Source organism: Pelmatolapia mariae, linkage group LG15, assembly GCF_036321145.2.
Source record: "Pelmatolapia mariae isolate MD_Pm_ZW linkage group LG15, Pm_UMD_F_2, whole genome shotgun sequence".
Classification (NCBI taxonomy): Eukaryota; Metazoa; Chordata; class Actinopteri; order Cichliformes; family Cichlidae; genus Pelmatolapia; species Pelmatolapia mariae.
In genome coordinates this window covers 5,312,164-5,330,317 of record NC_086240.1, presented here as the reverse complement: position 1 = coordinate 5,330,317, position 18,154 = coordinate 5,312,164, and the positions used below count along the sequence as shown (strand labels likewise).

Below are 18,154 nucleotides of genomic sequence, written 5' to 3'. Positions count from 1 at the left end.
GTGGAAACTTTAAGAATGTGCAGGTCCCGTTGCCGACATGGGTGGGTTGAAGACACAAGAATCCGATTGTGTCGCTTTTCATTGCCATTTCAAAGAAATATCAATGCAGAAGCTCAGAGATTCCCAGCTTATGCAGAGTAAGATGCTGTAACAGCTTGAAAAGATGAGAGTTTTTGAGAAAACTCTGCAGTAACTTTGCTTTCTGTTTTGACTTCCTCTGCTCCAGTACCAGTGCTGATGCACAGGGTTTTTTTTAGTGGCATTAAGTAGAATACTTCAGCAAGTACCCATGCAATCAACACTGGAATGAATGGTGACGAGGCTGTGGTGATCTCACTGGTTGCAATGACATTAATGGGCCCTTTAGTATGCTCAACTAATCTCTTTTCACGAAGTAGCTGTTTCTGACCACACCAGCCAAAGAGGACAATCAAAAAGCCTGTGACTGTTTAATAGTTTATTGGATTGTAGCAATTCATTTGAGTTTTAAGTGGGTAAAAGGTATACTATAGCAAATATGTAGGCATAAATAGAGTTGAAATTTTCTCTGTTTTCTTCATATGTTTTTATTCAGTATATTCACAGGCTCGATAGCTTCTGATAAAAAAGTGCGGTTTAAAGTTACAAACCCATCGAATCTTTACTTCAGCTGTGGATAACTTAAAAACAGTCGAGGTCAATGCTAGCGGGAAGAGAGCGTGAAGCCATTAATTAAAATACACTGATTCAAGAAGTGGTTATCACAAATTTAACAAGAGCAGCTGGAGGTGGGTCACTGCTGTCTGCTTGGTCATTACCAGAAAAACATTATTTTCCAAGCTGCTCTTCACCTGAGTGGCACAGGAGGCAGAGGAGCATCTGATCTTGCTGTAGCTCATTACAGAAATAACTGTTTTCTGAGTACCACTTTCTGCATGCTTGTCGTACTGATGGCTCGCTATCAAAGTGGATACCCAGCAGATGATGGGCACTTGTACTCGATATGAACTTGGCATAAGAAATGTAAAAAAAAAGTCATATGCTGAAAACGTATTTGAGGACTAATTCTTAATAAAGGCAGTGTTCGAATTTGTAAAGAAAAGCCATTTCACTATAAGAGCGGCAGCGATGCGGCACAGCGCCTGAGGAAATTGACTTTCATACTTTTAAATCGATTGCCGTTACTAAGCTTGAGGATTAAGGATGGTGTTTGATCAGACTTTTATCTGTGACATAACAGAAGATACCAGTGCCCTGAATGAGAAAATGCAGGAATCTGTGGCAGGTGAATAAAAACATGCATTAATTAGCTTAAGCCTGACAAACAAAACAAGCATTTGTGCAATGATCATACTTTACGTTTCTCTGTACGCACATAAGTGGAAGACATATGAACAGGAGTTTAGCAGAGTGGCTCAGAAGTGCAGTTTGTCATAATTTTCTCTTTCCATCTCAGAGATTATGCCACAGCTCCATCATCAGGTCGGCGCTATGCTGAGTCTGTTTGGAAGCATTTATTTATGCAGCCATATACTCCCTAGGCTGAAAATCAAATCATCAACAAATCATCTCTGATGGTCCCCCTGACAGATATACCCCGTCTCCGTATTGTGAAAGTGCCCATACAGTTGAAGACTTAAGAACTGAAAGGCTTACATCAAAGAGGAGATGTCAGGTGTCCCATGGGAGCGAATAAGTCAGAGCATACTCACTGCAGGCAGTCACTGCAATAAATATGACACTCTCGCTGATGTGTCTCACATCTGGATGCACAGTACGTCGCATTTGGGATCTTAGTAAAATATCATAAAAGAGAATTCACTACCTTTATTAAACATGTGTTGTTTAAATATATAGACCTCGGTCATCTGTCTAAGCCTATGGAGCATTGTCTGCACTCATAAAAAGTTAAACAGGAAGAATATGCATTATTCTACTTGAATAACTAGTAGCAAACACATACGCAGCCACTGATTTGTTATGCAGCGGTTTGCAGACAAATAAGTATTTTATTTGTGCCATCTCGCCAGATATAAAAGTTTAATGCATTATATAACTTTGACTTGGATATTTTATATAATTGTTACTGTTCTTAAAGTTGTATTGATTAAGCAACAGAAAAAAATAGTCATTATGGAGTTACTGTACTGTGCAAAAGTCTTGAACCACCATTCATTTCTTTAATATTTTGCTTCCAAGGAGCCAGATTTTCTTTTCTTTTTTAAAAGTAGTCTTGAGCAATAGTTCTTCAAGGTTTATCTTGGGCATTGGCTGCTTTTTCACTCCTTTTCTGTTGAGTCCTTGTACCTGACCATGTTTAAAAGAATAAATATGTATATTTCTAAAACCATATAGCACTGACCTGTGAATCATTCAAGAGACGTGCCACTGTTGTGTCCACATATAACCAACAACTTAGCAAAGAACCAAGTTTATTTTTTATCTTTCTGTAATTTGTTTCTATTTCATTAGTGGAATCTATGAAACTTGCCATACATAGTTTGACAGGCATAAAATAGTATTTTTGCTCCAACAAGGTGATTCCCAAAGAGCTATTACCTGAAAACTTGGCATATCTCTGCATAGTATAGAGTGAGTCCATAGATACATTTTGAGGAAACTGTACGAGTGATGGAAAAAAGAAGAAGTGGCAGGCCTGAAAAGGACTATCTACAGAAGATGAACACTATTTGCAAATCATGTCCTTAAGAAATAGGAAAGAATCCGGCAATGACCTGGCACAGTGCTTTTGCATCTCATCAGAAACGGTTTCAGTTGATGGGTAGCTATCAAGAAGCTATTATTCAGGAAGGGAAAGAGGAAGAAAAAGCTGAAGAATGACAAATTTGAACATTTTATATTGTTATGGGAATATTGATGGAATTCATTGAATTATAAAAACAAAGTCACTCACAGCAGACCACTATCAGTCATGGACTGGCCTCCCCAGAATATTAACATTACTGAGGTTGTGTGCGATCATCTTGATAGAGAACAGAACAAAAGACAGAAACATCCAAAGAAGAACTTTGAATCTCCTTCAAGAAGCCTGGAGAACTATTCCTATAGACTCCTTAAAGAAGTTTCAGGAAAGCTGCCTTAGAGAGTTCAGGTGTTAAAGAATAAAGGCTGTCCAAACAAACACTGACTTTCATGTCCTGCTTGTTACAGTTGAACTCTGTTTTTCTCTTAAAAGCTGCATTCCCATTTGTTTTTGCATCTTTCAGTAAATTGCTGCATCTGTTTTCCTAAAAAAAAACATATAAAGACATTTGGGTGCCTTGAGACTTTTGCACTGTACTGCATCCTTGTATGAAAGACTTTAAAGTCTTAAAGGCTCGTAAAACCCGCTTACATAACTTTGACTTCCATTTAGATGTTTAGACCAAAGCAGTAAGATATGAGGGGTGGGTAAAGAAATTAACAATTGACAAGAATTTAGGTACATAAAATTAATGAGTCATCACACATCAAACAGCAAACAGACATAAATGAAAGATAGAAAGGGAGTGCAACAGTCAAAATGACACAATTAATGAACATGTGATGAAGCAAATAAAAGGTCTCTGACAAAAGAAAATAAATTGGGCACATTCTTATCTGACTAATGAACAGTCCCTCTTGTCAGTACAGCTCTGGGATCAATCACGACAGACAGTGGAAATAACACTTTTCACAAAGACCGTATTTTGATCAGATAAATGATAGCTGAGCTTGGACACCGAGCGATATCATCAAAGCAGAGTCAATTAGAAAGGAAGACAAACTGAGGTGACACAATCATGCCTCAGTTTGTCACAATCATGTGACGCGAAACAATCCAAAGTCAAGTAAAACATCACTGATGTCAAATTTAATTTGGACCAAGCACTAGAAATGGAATAAATGCTCTAAAAGCCAAAAACAGTGCTCTTTTGATTTTTTTTTATCTGACAGGAAAATAAACTGTGAGGAACAGTTAGTTGAAAAGAGAGGCGATGTTGTCGAACTTGACATCACTAATTAGCAGGAGGTGGGTTCAGGAGGCTATCACATATCTCAGGATCGCTCTCTTGAGTCTGATGAGCTGTCACTGACTCAATTTCAATTTTGGGATTAGCATGCACCAAATAATTATGGTCATCATAGCTGTGCAATGTTAGATATATGTCTAGATTCAATGATTGAACATATCATTTGTACCAAAAATAGATTCTGCTGTAAGGCTTAAGTGCAAGCATCAGCACAATGTACTTTATTTTAAACAGCATGATACTTAAAGGCTGGTCTCATCAGTCGTTCCGACCGTATCAGCATGATATAGATAATTATATTCTGTTTGACGACTGCTTTTCTTAAAACCAAACTGTGAGTCATTCTTTTTCAGAACCTTTTCTCCTTTGTGTACTCATGCTTTTGCGGCATCTTTGTGGCGCTTCCCTCAAAGTGATTCTTCCTGTAAGTGAGTGTCACGCGGCATGAAAGAAAGCTCACAGCATCACGCCGTATTAAGGGGGCTGGTGGGTGGGCCAGGATGGGGTTGTGCTAAATTTCCATTTTTACTGGGAAACTTCTATCACCATGGATACTGTTAGGTCTTTGAATTTAGAAGCAAATCAGACTTTTTCTATTTTTCCCCGATCACAGAATTTTCTGTAGATTTTGTCTGAATCTTAAAAAAAAAAGGTTATAAAGCGACAAAAAAGAGAGTTATCAGGAATAATTAAAGTAATGTTCGGAGAGCTACACGAGATTAATCTGACATATGTTGCTTCTGTTTATGGAATGTAGATTTAGCAGAAACATTCACTAGATTTCCCCCAAAATTGTGATGTTTGAAAGTACCCTGCAGCTACACATTATATGCTAAATCCCTTATTTCACATAAGCATATAACCCAAACATTGTAAAGAACAATGACCACTATGCTTAATCCAGCTTTCAGTCCTGGTGTACAGATAAAGGATTTCTGAGTTTGATCTTCTGGTGAATCTTATGAGGTTGTGACCATTAACAAAGACCCAAACATACACATAAGGGATGTCAAACTCATATTACATCGTGGGCCACATACAGCCCACATCATACATGACAGAGAAATGCTGCTGTAGTAAATGCTGCTTTTTATTCTTCTTCTCTAACACATAAATAATTTTCCTATGATCTACAAAATATATGCTTCCCTCTATTACTTGCATTTTTGTTCCATGCAATAGTGGTTGAGGTCGGTTAGCAATAGTTAATGATTAGTACCTTTAATTCAGCGTTACTAGTTACAAAATTTGATCTCTTTAAAAGGGTATTTACTCTGTCAGCTACTAATTTTACCAAAAATGAGGACCTGTTGTTGTACATGTCATTGGTGTAGAGGACCTTTATCTTATTGTACATATACTTTTGAATCTACTGACTTGATCTCATTCCCTATTGATGTGATATCGGGTTGGATACTGGTAGCATGTCCTGCACTATGGAACCAGTCACAGCCTTTTGGATTTTTTACTTGTAGCTTTAGCTGAACTAAAAAAGTAGCCAGTGCTGTTTTGGAGTGTCATTCTCCTCTTCAGTGGGCCACTCTGGAGCTCTGCTTAGCAGCAGGTGCTTCTTCAGATTTTAAGTAGACACTTACTATCACCCAAACGCAATTTGCATTTTACTGTGATCTGCTCTCCCTTTTCACCCACAAATTCAAAACAGTCTGAATACTTCCACGCCATAAAGGCAGTCCTTGCTTCTATCTCCCTCACTGAGCTACACAATGGCACAACTGCTGGATTAAAAACCTTCCACAATACAGCCACCTGCCAGGGACCAGGAGAAAAACAGTGTAACTGCATCAGAGATTTCCTGTTTTTGTTTTTAGCAACACAACAAGTTAAAGAGGAACACAGTAAAATCTTAACAGCATTACGTGGATCACCAAAACATTGATTACTTTTTTGCCGTAAAACAGCACTTTGCTTTAATGAGTTACTTTGTAATAAGTTATCCCAACTCTGCTATTGACTCATCACTGGGACCTGCTTCCACTGCCTTAAATTCCTTTTTGAAAATAAACACAATCCAATCATCTGTGGTGTGTTTGCAGATTTGGATTTTGGTATAATGCAATTAATTTTTGGTACATTATACAGTGTTTATGATATTTGGTCAAATTCCATTTGTCATTATAGTATAATTTGCTTTAATTCAAACACATAAATGTAAATTAACTCAATCTCACATGTTCTGTCTTATTTGCTACTTTGGCCACAAAGTCAAGCTTTAGATGTTTTAAAATTATGCTTAATAAATCATACAGTACAGCTGCTCCAACAGTAGCCTTGAGGTCAAAGCACAGACAGAACAGACCTTCTGTCTGCCTGCCTGTGTGTACATTATGCGTGTGTGCGTGTGTGTATGTCAATGCTCTTCCAATCTCTAATGAATGTGTCGTGTGTAAGTAAGAGGCATTGAAGGCTAAATGTTTGGAAATGTAAGCACTTTGGAGGAAAGAGTACCCATAAGTAGCTAGCTATTGCTATACTTCACGTGTACGTGAAATACTAAATTATTTGGTTCTGCTCCTCTGAGTTTATTTTGCTCAATTTACAGGGTCACCCTGTGGCCTCCTCTTTGCCTATCTCAGCTTGTTCACTCTTGTCTCCAGTCCTTGAGAAGCCCTAACAAACTGCTGTTGCCAAAGGGGGCTGTGTATGTGAAAACACACATCTCTCCCTAGCAGATGGTAGTTTCGGTGGCCATACTGTCCCACCAGCCAGACTGCCTTCCAGGGCTTGGCCATCTCCACAGCCGGCCCAGCGAGCTACTGGCATCACATCACCCTGCTGACAGGATCCTTTTTATGGATTAGGGATCCGCAACACGTCTTCAAATGCAGGTCAATACCCTGCTTTTCTCTGCCACTTGAGTCTATTCTATAACCAACAAAGACACCAGTTGTGATATATCAGTTGTGACAATGCAAAGACACTCTCACTGCACTCAGTCGTTTCTTTCTTTTTGGGGTGGAGGGGGGGTGGCAAATATGAGGAGGCAGCTTTCAAATGGAGCATTGGTGAATTATGACAGAACTGTCTGTAGATGGTGTTGAAATGGACAGTTGGTCTGGCGCTGTGTTTTTATGTCTTCCAACACAGGCACAGCCATCTCTCTGTGCATGTGTTTCCCATCTATTCCCAAAGCAAATATGTTTTCCTTCTGTGTTGTGTGAGAGAAACGAGTATTGCTTTCACTTTGACAAGATTCAAAATCAGATATTCATCCTCGACATCCTCGATGTCCCGGCAAATCTAGGCATCGACACCTTTTTCAGGTGCTTACATGCTTTTATACCAAAGATATTCATTATTCAGAACTGCTAACGCTGGTGCAACTAATTGCATGCATCTACAGTACACGGGTACACATATTTGAGCATAAATGTGTGCAAAGTCGAGCAACTGCCTTAGTTTTGTAACTCTGATTGGAAGCTTGCTGCTGTCATACACAGAGAGGCAAAAATACAGTCCTTCGCTGGGGGCTCCCTGCTGTTTATGTTTAGACTGTTTAGTGGTGGGAAAACAAAAATGACGTGCCTTGTGAAAACCTCTCTGTCAGCATGTGAATCAACATGAGAATGACCCTTATCAAATTTGCTTTGGAATAAATTCTGGTCAAAAGCTGAATATATTTCCATTCATGAATGCCAGATTGAACGGCTGGATGGTCAGGACTGGCACAGGCGGTCCCGGCTCTTGCGCTGTGGTCGTAGAGAGGTTCTATGCGTCTTTTTATTTGTATGTGTGTGAGTATGCCTTTATATGTGCGCATACCTGTTTAAACATAAATTAAAGCCAGAGGTCAGCGTGAAGGTTGGGTGCAGCATTTAGGGATGGGGATGTGTGTGGCTGTGATTTTTGTAAAGCTGCTGATGCATGGGGAATGTGTTGGTGCTAATGTGAAAACACAGAGTGATAAGAGGGAAATGAAAAGGTGTTTAGTTGGCGGAGCAAATATGTGTGTGTGTACGTGTGAACGCCTCGTGTTTTGAACCGTCCTGTTGGCCATTGTCCTTTTTTTCCCCCCGCTTAACCTTGAGATGAGCTGATGAAGTGAGTGGCAGTTTCTAGAGACATCCATCTGGCTCAGAGAGATGAGCTCAGCTTCACATGCTGATATTCTCCACAAGAATGAATGGAGAGCGCAGTACGACGCCTGCTGAGAGATGGACAGACAGGGCTGACTGAAAAATGAGATGGGCTGATGGGTAGACAGGAGGATAATGATTCAGAGTGAGAGGAGAGTGAGACAAGTCTTTCTTCTCGAGCAGACAAAGCCAACGCGATGCACTGGAGAGACAGTGAAGGAAAAAAAACATGTTCAAACATTTTTTTTTTCGCAGTGTGGCTCCGTGTATGCATTTCCATGATTAATAACTTTATCTCTTTTATATTATACACATACATATGTGTTCCTTATAGCAAAAATGCCAGTGCTGTGTGCATTGCCGAATAAGAAGGTCCCCTGTGGTGCCGTTGTAATCCCGCCGTGTGACACGAGGTCTGTGTAGAAGAAAACCTCAACCACGGCTTTTCTCTTTGTGTGATTATCTGCGCTTTTATGTACAGGCCACCCATTATTCCCACAGGCCATTAAAGCTATGGAGAATCAAAAAGGCTCGCTACAGGTAAAAAGCCTTCAGTTTACAGCTAAAAAGGGAACGCGGGGCACACTGTAATGTGATCGGTAATGATTCATAAGAATACGGCATACAACCTCTCAAGAAAATCAGATGCAGGAGACATGCAATGCAAATATAAGTACAAACAGAGGAACCTTTTATCTCTTGATATTACCATGAAGAAAGTTGCTGAAGATTGTTTATGTTTTACTCCTCAGCATTTTGCCATAGTCAAGGTTCAATGACAGGAAGCTCTGATGATGATAAAAAGCAACGGGCTTCCAAGTTCATCTATAATGCATGCAGAACTTGTTTGTGCATATGTTGACTTGCGCTTTGTGCCTTGGAATTTGCAATGCCAGCATTGCTTTTAATAATAAAGCTGGATTTCTTATGCTGGTGCTTGATATTTGTGCGTAAATCTAGTGTATAAGCAGATACGCGAAGCTAGGGCTTCATTACAGTTTAAGACATTTTAAAGGTAACAATGAACTGTTCTTTCAAATACTTATACTGTATATTTATAATATTCTTTACAGTTTATTTCCATATGTTCTTGTCCTCTCCCTACAGAGTTGAAAAAAACACTTCTCTGACATCATAATTTAACTATGGGAGCTTGATAAAAGTAGTAAACAAGTCTGACTCTCACTTATTAGCTATAGATTGTGGTCCATATCAACAAGTAAGGTTTTCTAAGCTGCAGCTGCAGTTGCAGATGCATGACTGCTAAGATGTCTGTCAATTTATACAAGTGACAATCAGGATGACAATGCAGGATCAAGTAAATAAAGAACCAGTCACACAGCTTGGAGACCACTTCGTTACCACCTGGCAACCGCTGGTCATGAGGGAAAAATTTAATTCCCCAAATGGTTGGCAAGTGGTTACTGGAAGTTAATGGCATTTGCAGGGAAATCAAGTGCTAAAGCCCCCGACACCCCCTCTCTACATCCGTGGCAAGTTGATAGGGAAAAATGTATATTACTCCACCGGTTGGCAAAAACCTCTTTGTGGTTGTTTTTCTTTTCTAGCAGTCACTCACACTCACAAGCTACTCGCTCCACAGTACTGAAAGTGCAACATAAACTGGAAACTGAGACTGGATATTGTTTCAAATAGGGCATGATAAGTTGTGCACTTACCAGAGAACTGGGGCTCTGATGTTACCTGCATGCTTTACACACTGTTGCTCAACAGACATCGCTTTGCCTGTGAATGCTGGTCCCTTGCGGATGTTCCAGGCTCTTGTTGCCTAGGTAAACCTCATATATTTCAATCAGTACTATTCTTCACTCTCATTGGTAGTCGCTTCAGTCACTCACCTGGACGCTGAGAAAAGTTTATCTTTGGTTCCACCCACTTCCCTTCACTGGCAGTTATTTCGCCCAATTCACTTGAACTTACACAATATCTTTCCCTTTCCATGGTCTCTAGTTCCCACGTCGCTTACAATGTGTATGCAGTTTTTTTAACCTGTCAGGTCCCTTACTGCATACTACTACATTTTCTTTCATTAGATCGCAATTTATCTCACATAAATATCCAAATAATACCACAATATGTGTCAAACCTTTTTTCTATTAGCGCACTATTTGGGTCTTTTCACACAGCTGTACCTTTCAGTGTGAACTCACTTATACTCAAAATAGCAGTGGTCAGTATAAAAGTGCACCGTTTGAGACACAGTGTGTGTTATGTGTCTAATTTGTCCATTCATTCTCAGCTAAATACCTGCTTCACGCGATCCACCATGTTTCTGCAAAACAGCCTGAACCATGTAGCTGTATCGTAAAATATAATCTTCACAGATAAAAGTAATTTGATCAGATATGACTGTATGATACTCCTGACAGTAAAAGCTAGTCAGTGGGCCTTGAGTTTAAAAAAGTTTTCTCAAATTTTACATAGGTAGGGCTATAGCTTTGAAGTGCACAAGTTTTTTTTTACAATTTGTCTTTTTACAGGTGCATACATATTTATATATGTATTTATGCACAGACTCCAACTGTATATACACACACAATAGCACTCTTGTAAGATATTAATGATGTTGTGAAAATAGTGTAGCAGTAGTCGGGGGCACAGTTTGCCACCAGAGCAAATGGGAAAGTTCTGTTTCCAAGCAAAGCCCTCATAAAACATTCATGTGACTTTTGCCATGAATTGGTTATCCGGACTGGGGAGGGAAGAGTGACAACGCACCGTCACCCGATAAAGTCTCCCATCTCTGTACTTCTCACCTCACACACTCATCACGGTTCCTTTAAAATACTTCCAGTTTTAGATTCTCTCCCATGCATAAAGGAGCAGGAGCCATTTTAGTCACTGCAGCTGTCCAGCAAAATTTACTACAACCTTGGGGAAGTAATGCCCACTTATCTCTCTCGTATACAAATGTAGTTGATTTAAAGGAATGCCTACTTGCTATTCAATATTAATGGTCAGATAAAAAGGCAGGAAAGGATTTTTGAATGTGGAGGAGACTTGGAAGGAACCATTTCTGAAATATGCATGAGTGCACATATGCACTGCTGGCTGTTTTGATGTGCACTGCTTCTCTATGCAAAAATAAGGGAAGGGTACGTCAACATTAGTAAAAGTAGTGTCATAACTGGCTCTATAAAAGCAACAAGTAGGGAGTTGATGCAAGAGATTTACTTAAAGAAACTTACCAACATTCATTAAGTCTTTAATAAAGCTTTACCAACACAAACAACAGTGGGCTGTGGGAGTCAGCAAGATAAGCAGTTTTAGCTGATGATCTTGGGCCACTCTGTATAAAATCATTGTCCTGCCTCTATCATGAAATTTAGAATAATGGTGATTATGTGTAATCTTGGTATCCAACCCTACATTTCCATTAAGCATGGTCATTTAGCTTTGTGAAGTCTAGATGTATGTCTTCCTTCTCAACATCTAGAAGTATTGAAGGGCACCGTGCATTGTCATAGATGGCAGCCGCATACTGACCAGTGTTAACTTGTAGTCACATTAATGGTTTTGTTTTCCTTGCCAGACAACCTGCAAGTTTTCAGCTTGGTTTCCATGTTCCAGGGACTCTTGGTGGGATCAAAATGTTCCCATTAACATCGCCCTGTTGTCATCAACATCACTGGCTAAAACATGAAACTATTAGCCCAAAAAACTTGGTGTTTCTCCACATGGTGCATTTCAGACGGTGTGTTGAGGGGCTTCTCAAATTTGATGGAATTATGGAAGCAGAAAAGTAAAATTTTTATTCACCATCCAGTACTGTCAGGAAAACATCTGATTGGCTGGAACTTCATTTTCAGCTTGACAATGATCCCAAACACTCTGCCACTGTAGGACAAGCATACCTTAGTTTAAACACACACACACACACACAATGGAACACTTACTGTTCTGGACTAGATCTCCACAATAATGAGGCAGTGTGGGATCATCATAACAGAGAACAGAAGAAAAGGTAGAAAACATTCAAAGAAGAGCTTTGAAAGTCCTCCGAGAACCCTGGAGAACTTGTTCCTATAGACTACTTAAAGAAGTGACAGGAAAGTTTTACTTGGTCATAGCAAATATTAACTTTCAACCTTGTTACAATTGTACAAACTCTGTTTTTGCCTTATGTAGGATATTCCAAATTATTTTTCCGCATTTCAATACATGTCTGCACCTATTTCCAATTTTCCCAGTAAAACATATAGAGAAATTAGCTGTGGTTTGAAGCCATGGTTCAAGATGTAAAATTGAAACTATATTTTTATTTTACAGATGGATAGATGCGTAATTTGTGCTTATACTTAGTGTTATGTTTTCATCTGTCCACATCAACTCCACTGATATGCAGCTCGTACCAGCATGAAGATCCTTTTTATGACTTAAAAGCTTGCAGCATTACTGCTGCTGTGGCATTGTTTTTAACACAGTCATTAATGTATTCATTCTCATACAGTTACACTCTGCTCAGTGCTGTGAGTGCTTTTCTAAGGTGATGTTTTTCATGCTGCATCTAGAACACCTTTAACCGCATACTTTTCTTTTTGTTTAATGTATCACTGGAGACAGTAAATGCGTTCATGGACAGGCCAGTGAATCATCAGCTAAATTAACAGATATGAAGTGGATGCAAGTAACTAAAAGATTTTTTTGTTTAGTTTTTTTTGGTCCACAGCTCCACATTGCATCAGACACTGCATGATGAAGTGTAACAGAGGGCCTTCTCATCCGTGAACGCATGATTCATGTGGTCAGTTGAGTGTATCTGCACTAGAATTATAGTGCATTTTGATATAAAAAGGTCCAGTGATAGAGGAGACACAGCAGACCAATAATGTTTTTTGTTTTTTTTTCCTTTGAGTATTAATGGGATCTTATATAAATATTGCAGGTACTTTTAGAGCTAATGTATCTGGAGTAGTGACCTTTAATGAGCAAATTTATATTTAATGCTATATTTACTCACTGACATGAGTGTAGTTTAGAAGACGGTGGGGATCGACCCCCTGACAGACGTCTTCATGAAATCCAGCCTCACAGTGAAGTAGAGTCCGACCTGCGACTGTTAAATACCTCATTTTGTTGCAGTGTCTTAAGCTAGGAGAAGAATGCGTCTGAGCTGTAGGACTGTGAAAAAGATGTTTGCATGTAATCCAAATCTTTATCCACTGTCATCTATGACAGCACTGCCACTCACATGGTTTTGTGGAAATGTGTGTTTGCAAATTGTGTGTGTGTGGATAGGATAATACTTAAGACGTGGTAGCCAACTCTGTTCAGGATGTTGCTGGGACACCAAAAGGCTTTTCACACTGTCGGAATGTAAACGCATCTCTATCTCTGGATGTCTCTGACATGTCTGATGTGTTCCCTTACACATACACTCACAAACTGGGTTTAACTGTGAACTCTATATTTTCTCAATAACCTTATTCTTTGTGTTGAGTTTAAGGAATGCACGAAGGAGTTGTTCAATGTGTTGCCGAGCTGAGTCTAAACAGGAAATGAATCTAGGTTCCTGATAATGCTTTGTATCCATAAAGGTCACAGATATAAGGATGCACACCATATAATGTCAATTGTCACAGTTTCCATGCCAGCACTATTGAATTATACTTCACGATTGATAGGCAGTGCCTTGGAGAATAAGGATATATGGGATACAAGAGTGAATGCAAATGCACATTGGTGTTTGGAGAGCGCTGACATGATTGTAATATTTGTATCTGACACGCGTCAGAAATAGGATTCTGTGCCTGCCGACACTGATTTCAAACGTGAGGAGGAAGATCATGTCAAGGAGGCGTGTGTCACTCGTCTCTCCTTCAGTTTGCAGCTTGGCAGGCGTCACAATGTTTTGCACATTCAATTTCCTGTGTTTAAATCTGACACGCAGGTTTTGTTTTCGTTTTCCCTTTACCAAACTGAATATGATAATGTCACTTGGGAATTGCTAGATGAAAAGATTTCCATGGTGCCGTCAGCTTTTTTGCTGAGGAGATGAATTGAACAGTAGACGCGGGGTTTGGAACCAATACAGCATGCATTATAATGAAATCATCTTCTTTTTTCTCTTCAGAGAAGCTATGCTTTGAAAATGGAGTTTGCAAACCAAATTGGATTAGAAATGGTGGATATTTTGTTAGGTATCTCTCCAATTTCACAGTGTGTGTTTGCTTGTAGTGTGCGTGAACCTGCTTCAGTACCGTAGGATTCTTCCATGTGTAGCTATCAATATTAATGCCGGTTCAAAGCGTTGGGCTTTCAAACAGACACAGGTTTCTGCTTTATCTTTTAAGTTCTCTGTTTGACCCTGCTGCACCATCAAAAGATCAAATTTCAGATGTAGTTTACGTAAACCAGTTGCAGTTGTCCTGTCATCCTCTACTCTTACACCTTGGGTTGAAAATGCTTTTATAATTTCACAACCCTGCTCCAGAAATGACACGTCTTGGGGAGCAAATATCATATTTTGCTCAGTTAGTTGCTCAGATCAGGTATTTCAGGCAGCTGTGACTTGATGCAGGCTTTCACTGCCTTTTTGAACAATGTGTGTTTGACTGAACAGGTACGCACACGCACACACTTAGCTTTATAGCGCATTCACTTGAGATGCATAACAGTGATTTACAGCTCAAGTGTGGACGTCGAGCAAAGTAAAAATGCGGGAAAAAAAAAATCTATTTAAAAATCTATAAAATCCTGTCTTTGGGATTAGATCTCGAAAAACACATCAATATAACAACCAAAGCCAAATCCCGCTGTGAATATCTCAGGGTTTGCTCCAGCACCATGCTGCAGAATCAACACGTGAAGTGTACAAATATAAATATAAATGTGATTCTTATCAAATGATTTCTTTTTTCAATTGCAGCTTTGAAAAAGGGACGATTCTGGATCACTCCAGATCCCTACCACAACGATGACCACATCCAGATTGGACGGGAAGTAAAGATATCCTGTCAGGTACGGTAACAGAAAACACTTGGAGACTAAGCACACATGGTTATGCGTATAATATTGAGCTAATGTTAGTGAGTGTAATAAAAATAAAGCCTTTTAATGTCACAGGTGGAGGCAACACCTCCAGAGGAGCTGACATTTAGCTGGCTGAAGAATGGCCGTGCCCTGCGGAGCTCAGAGCGTATGGTCATCACCCAGACAGATCCTGACATCTCACCTGGAACCACCAACCTGGACATCATAGACCTGAAATTCACTGATTTCGGCACGTACACCTGCGTGGCTGCTCTGAAGGGAGGAGGCATCCCGGAGATCAGCATCGATGTCAACATCTCATCCACAACTGGTGAGCCTCACACCCCTTTGTGGCATCGACACACCTACACACCTCCCCCCAACAGATTTGACACAAACACGTTGATTTCTCACAGCTACTTTAGTCACACCCAGTTGGCTTCAATTTTTTAACTGTCTCATCAGTCCCATCAGTTTTGCAGATCATTTTAATATATTTATTTCCTGATGGTCAAAAAATAAAGCACTGTAATGTCACAGCATTACATAATCCTCCATTGCATTGTTAAACCATATATGCTCACAAGCATGTTACATTTCGTGGGTCAAAACTGGCATGAAAATGAGTATTCAGTATCTAACGAGCATGGACAGCTGATGGATACTTATCTAGCGATTATTAATATCTGCAATAATATGTTAATTCAGCATGGAAAATGTTTAGAATCAGAGCAAGTGTTGTTGGTGCTCAAGTTGGATAGAAATGGTGGCAGTGCAATGAAAGTGGATCAGCGGGCAGTGTTACGGCGCTTAGAGAGGAAACGTCAGCTTTACCTATGGGTTTTTTTGTTACATAGGTGGTTTACCTCTTACCAGCATACAACACCAGCTTATCCTGGACACTTAACCTTCCCCAGAGCTAGTTTGTTTGAGATAAGAGATGAACTCATACAAAATCACTGCCTGCTATCATGTCAGTTCTCAAGAAAGTAGTGTCCCCAAATCCTGGAAATCAGTAATAAGAGTGTCTATAGTTTTCAGAGAGTTTTACTAACTTATTTTAATAACAAGTCTTACTGGCCAAAAATGCTTCAAATGCATAGCTATTTTCAGACAGTGCTTTTGAGGCAACTTTTGTTATGAGTAAATAAACTTCAATACAATACTGCTATATAGAGTTTTTCTTTGGCTGCAATATTTTTCTAATATTTGTGTTTCATCATCTTCTGAAAATATGGCACAGTGTTGCAAGTGGATTTGTTCATGTTTGTGATTGCTGCCAGTAAACTTGACCTTTCATGTGACCACTCCCAGCGTAGCTAGATTGGGAAATCTTAAGTTGTCTCAATGAGTTGATAACCATCTTCGTGCGAACACAGAGCTTACTTGCTGATTTTAGGGTAAGTGAAGCGAAATTAAATATTCTGGGTATGTTGGACTTGTGTGATATAGTTGCCAAGTTACAAGAAAAAAAAGGATTTCTTTTGAAGGGCGCTTTCGCCCGAATTCATGTGTTCTTTTACTTTTAATGCTGTCTGGTGAGGTTATTACATATCCGCCACAATGTGATGCCCTGTCACGCTGGAGATGAATAGAGCATTGCTTATGGTGTTAACAACATGGTGCAATCACCATATTTTTCCTGTCTCAGAGAATGGTTGACAATAAATGCGTATTTGCAGTGAGGTTTGGGGATTTGTTGTATCAAGTTCACAATTTTCAAGTTGGGCATTTGTGTGTGGCGCTTGCATGTTCTCCCCGTGTTATCTCTGGGTATTTCAGCTTCTTCCCACAAATCAAAGACATGCATGGGAGGTCGATTTTCAACTCTTAATTGGTCATAGATGTGAATTTTCTCTTTGTTAACCCTAAAATAGACTGGTGCAATGGCTTTACTTCAGCTAAAGCTGAAGGGAAAAATCCATAAGGGTGTGAGCGGCTATGTAGCAAACTATCAATGTCGAGTCACTATGGAATACCCTGGCAGCTTTGAGAGTCTTCAGTGCCCACGTGACCCTGAACTTGATAGGCTTAAGAATAATGGATGGATGCTCTCAAAGTTGAATATTTTCAAAGAAAATTTTTATCTGCAGATTCTGTGTGTGTGTGTGTGTGTGTGTGTGTGTGTGTGTGTGTGTGTGTGTGTGTGTGTGTGTGTGTTGTGTTTAAGAATGTTTGAATGTCTTATATCTACAGGCTGTTTCTACATCTACAGGCTAAATTTTAGTAATTGCTCCCAGACTGTGTAATAGTCATAAATATGTCTCTTTGACTTCTGTTCCTGCACACATTATTACAGTAGCAACAGCTCTCTATCGCAATAAGTGTTCAATTGAACTTTGTGAATCAAAACTGCCTCCATTGCTCCAGCTAATCAGACACTAAGTGTCCGTTACCCTTCCATCTGTCTGGCTGCTTTCAGGACTGTTCCAATTAACATGCACTCACCAGCCACTTCATCAGTTTCACCTTGCTAGTACTGGATTAGCCCCCTTTTTGCCTTCAGAACTGTCGTAATTCCTCACAGCATAGATTCAAAAAGTTGGTGGAAGCATTCCCCAGAAATTTGGGTTCATATTAATGGAGCAGCATCACATTTGAGGTTTGTGACGTGATGCTTTATCCTCCTGGAATCAGCCATCAGAAGATCCATCAGAATATGGGTAAAATATTGAGATAAATATTGTCAACAGCCATATTCAGCTAGGCTGTGGCTTTTAGATGATGCCCAGAGAGTACTAAGTAGCCCAGAGTGTGCCAGAAAAATATCCCCCACACCATTACACCACCAGCAGCCTGAATTGTTGATGCTGGCAGGATGGATTCATGCTTTCGTGCTTTGTTGTCACTATCAGAATCTCAAAGCGGAAATCGAGACTCATCAAACAAGGGAATATTTTTCCAATCTTCTATTGTCCAATTTTGTTAGACGTGCGAATTGTAGCCTCAGTTTCCTGTTCTTTTTTTTTTGGATCATTCTCTTTAAACCCCAGAGATGGTTTTGTGAGAAAATCCTAGTAAATCCACAATTTCTTTAATACTCAAACAGCCCGTTTATCACCAACAGCCATACTA

At 39.6% G+C, this 18,154-nt stretch overlaps 1 protein-coding gene across 2 annotated transcripts in view; it reads left to right on the top strand.

Moving 5' to 3' along the window:
• The window catches only part of LOC134642677 (MAM domain-containing glycosylphosphatidylinositol anchor protein 2-like), a 191,157-nt gene that overhangs the window by 108,588 nt on the left and 64,415 nt on the right, over positions 1-18,154 (top strand). For both annotated transcript variants that reach the window (XM_063494596.1, XM_063494597.1), the window contains 2 exons: positions 14,976-15,067; positions 15,173-15,410. In XM_063494596.1, the coding sequence (XP_063350666.1) occupies positions 14,976-15,067; positions 15,173-15,410 (330 nt within the window). The remainder of the gene's footprint in view (positions 1-14,975; positions 15,068-15,172; positions 15,411-18,154) is intronic.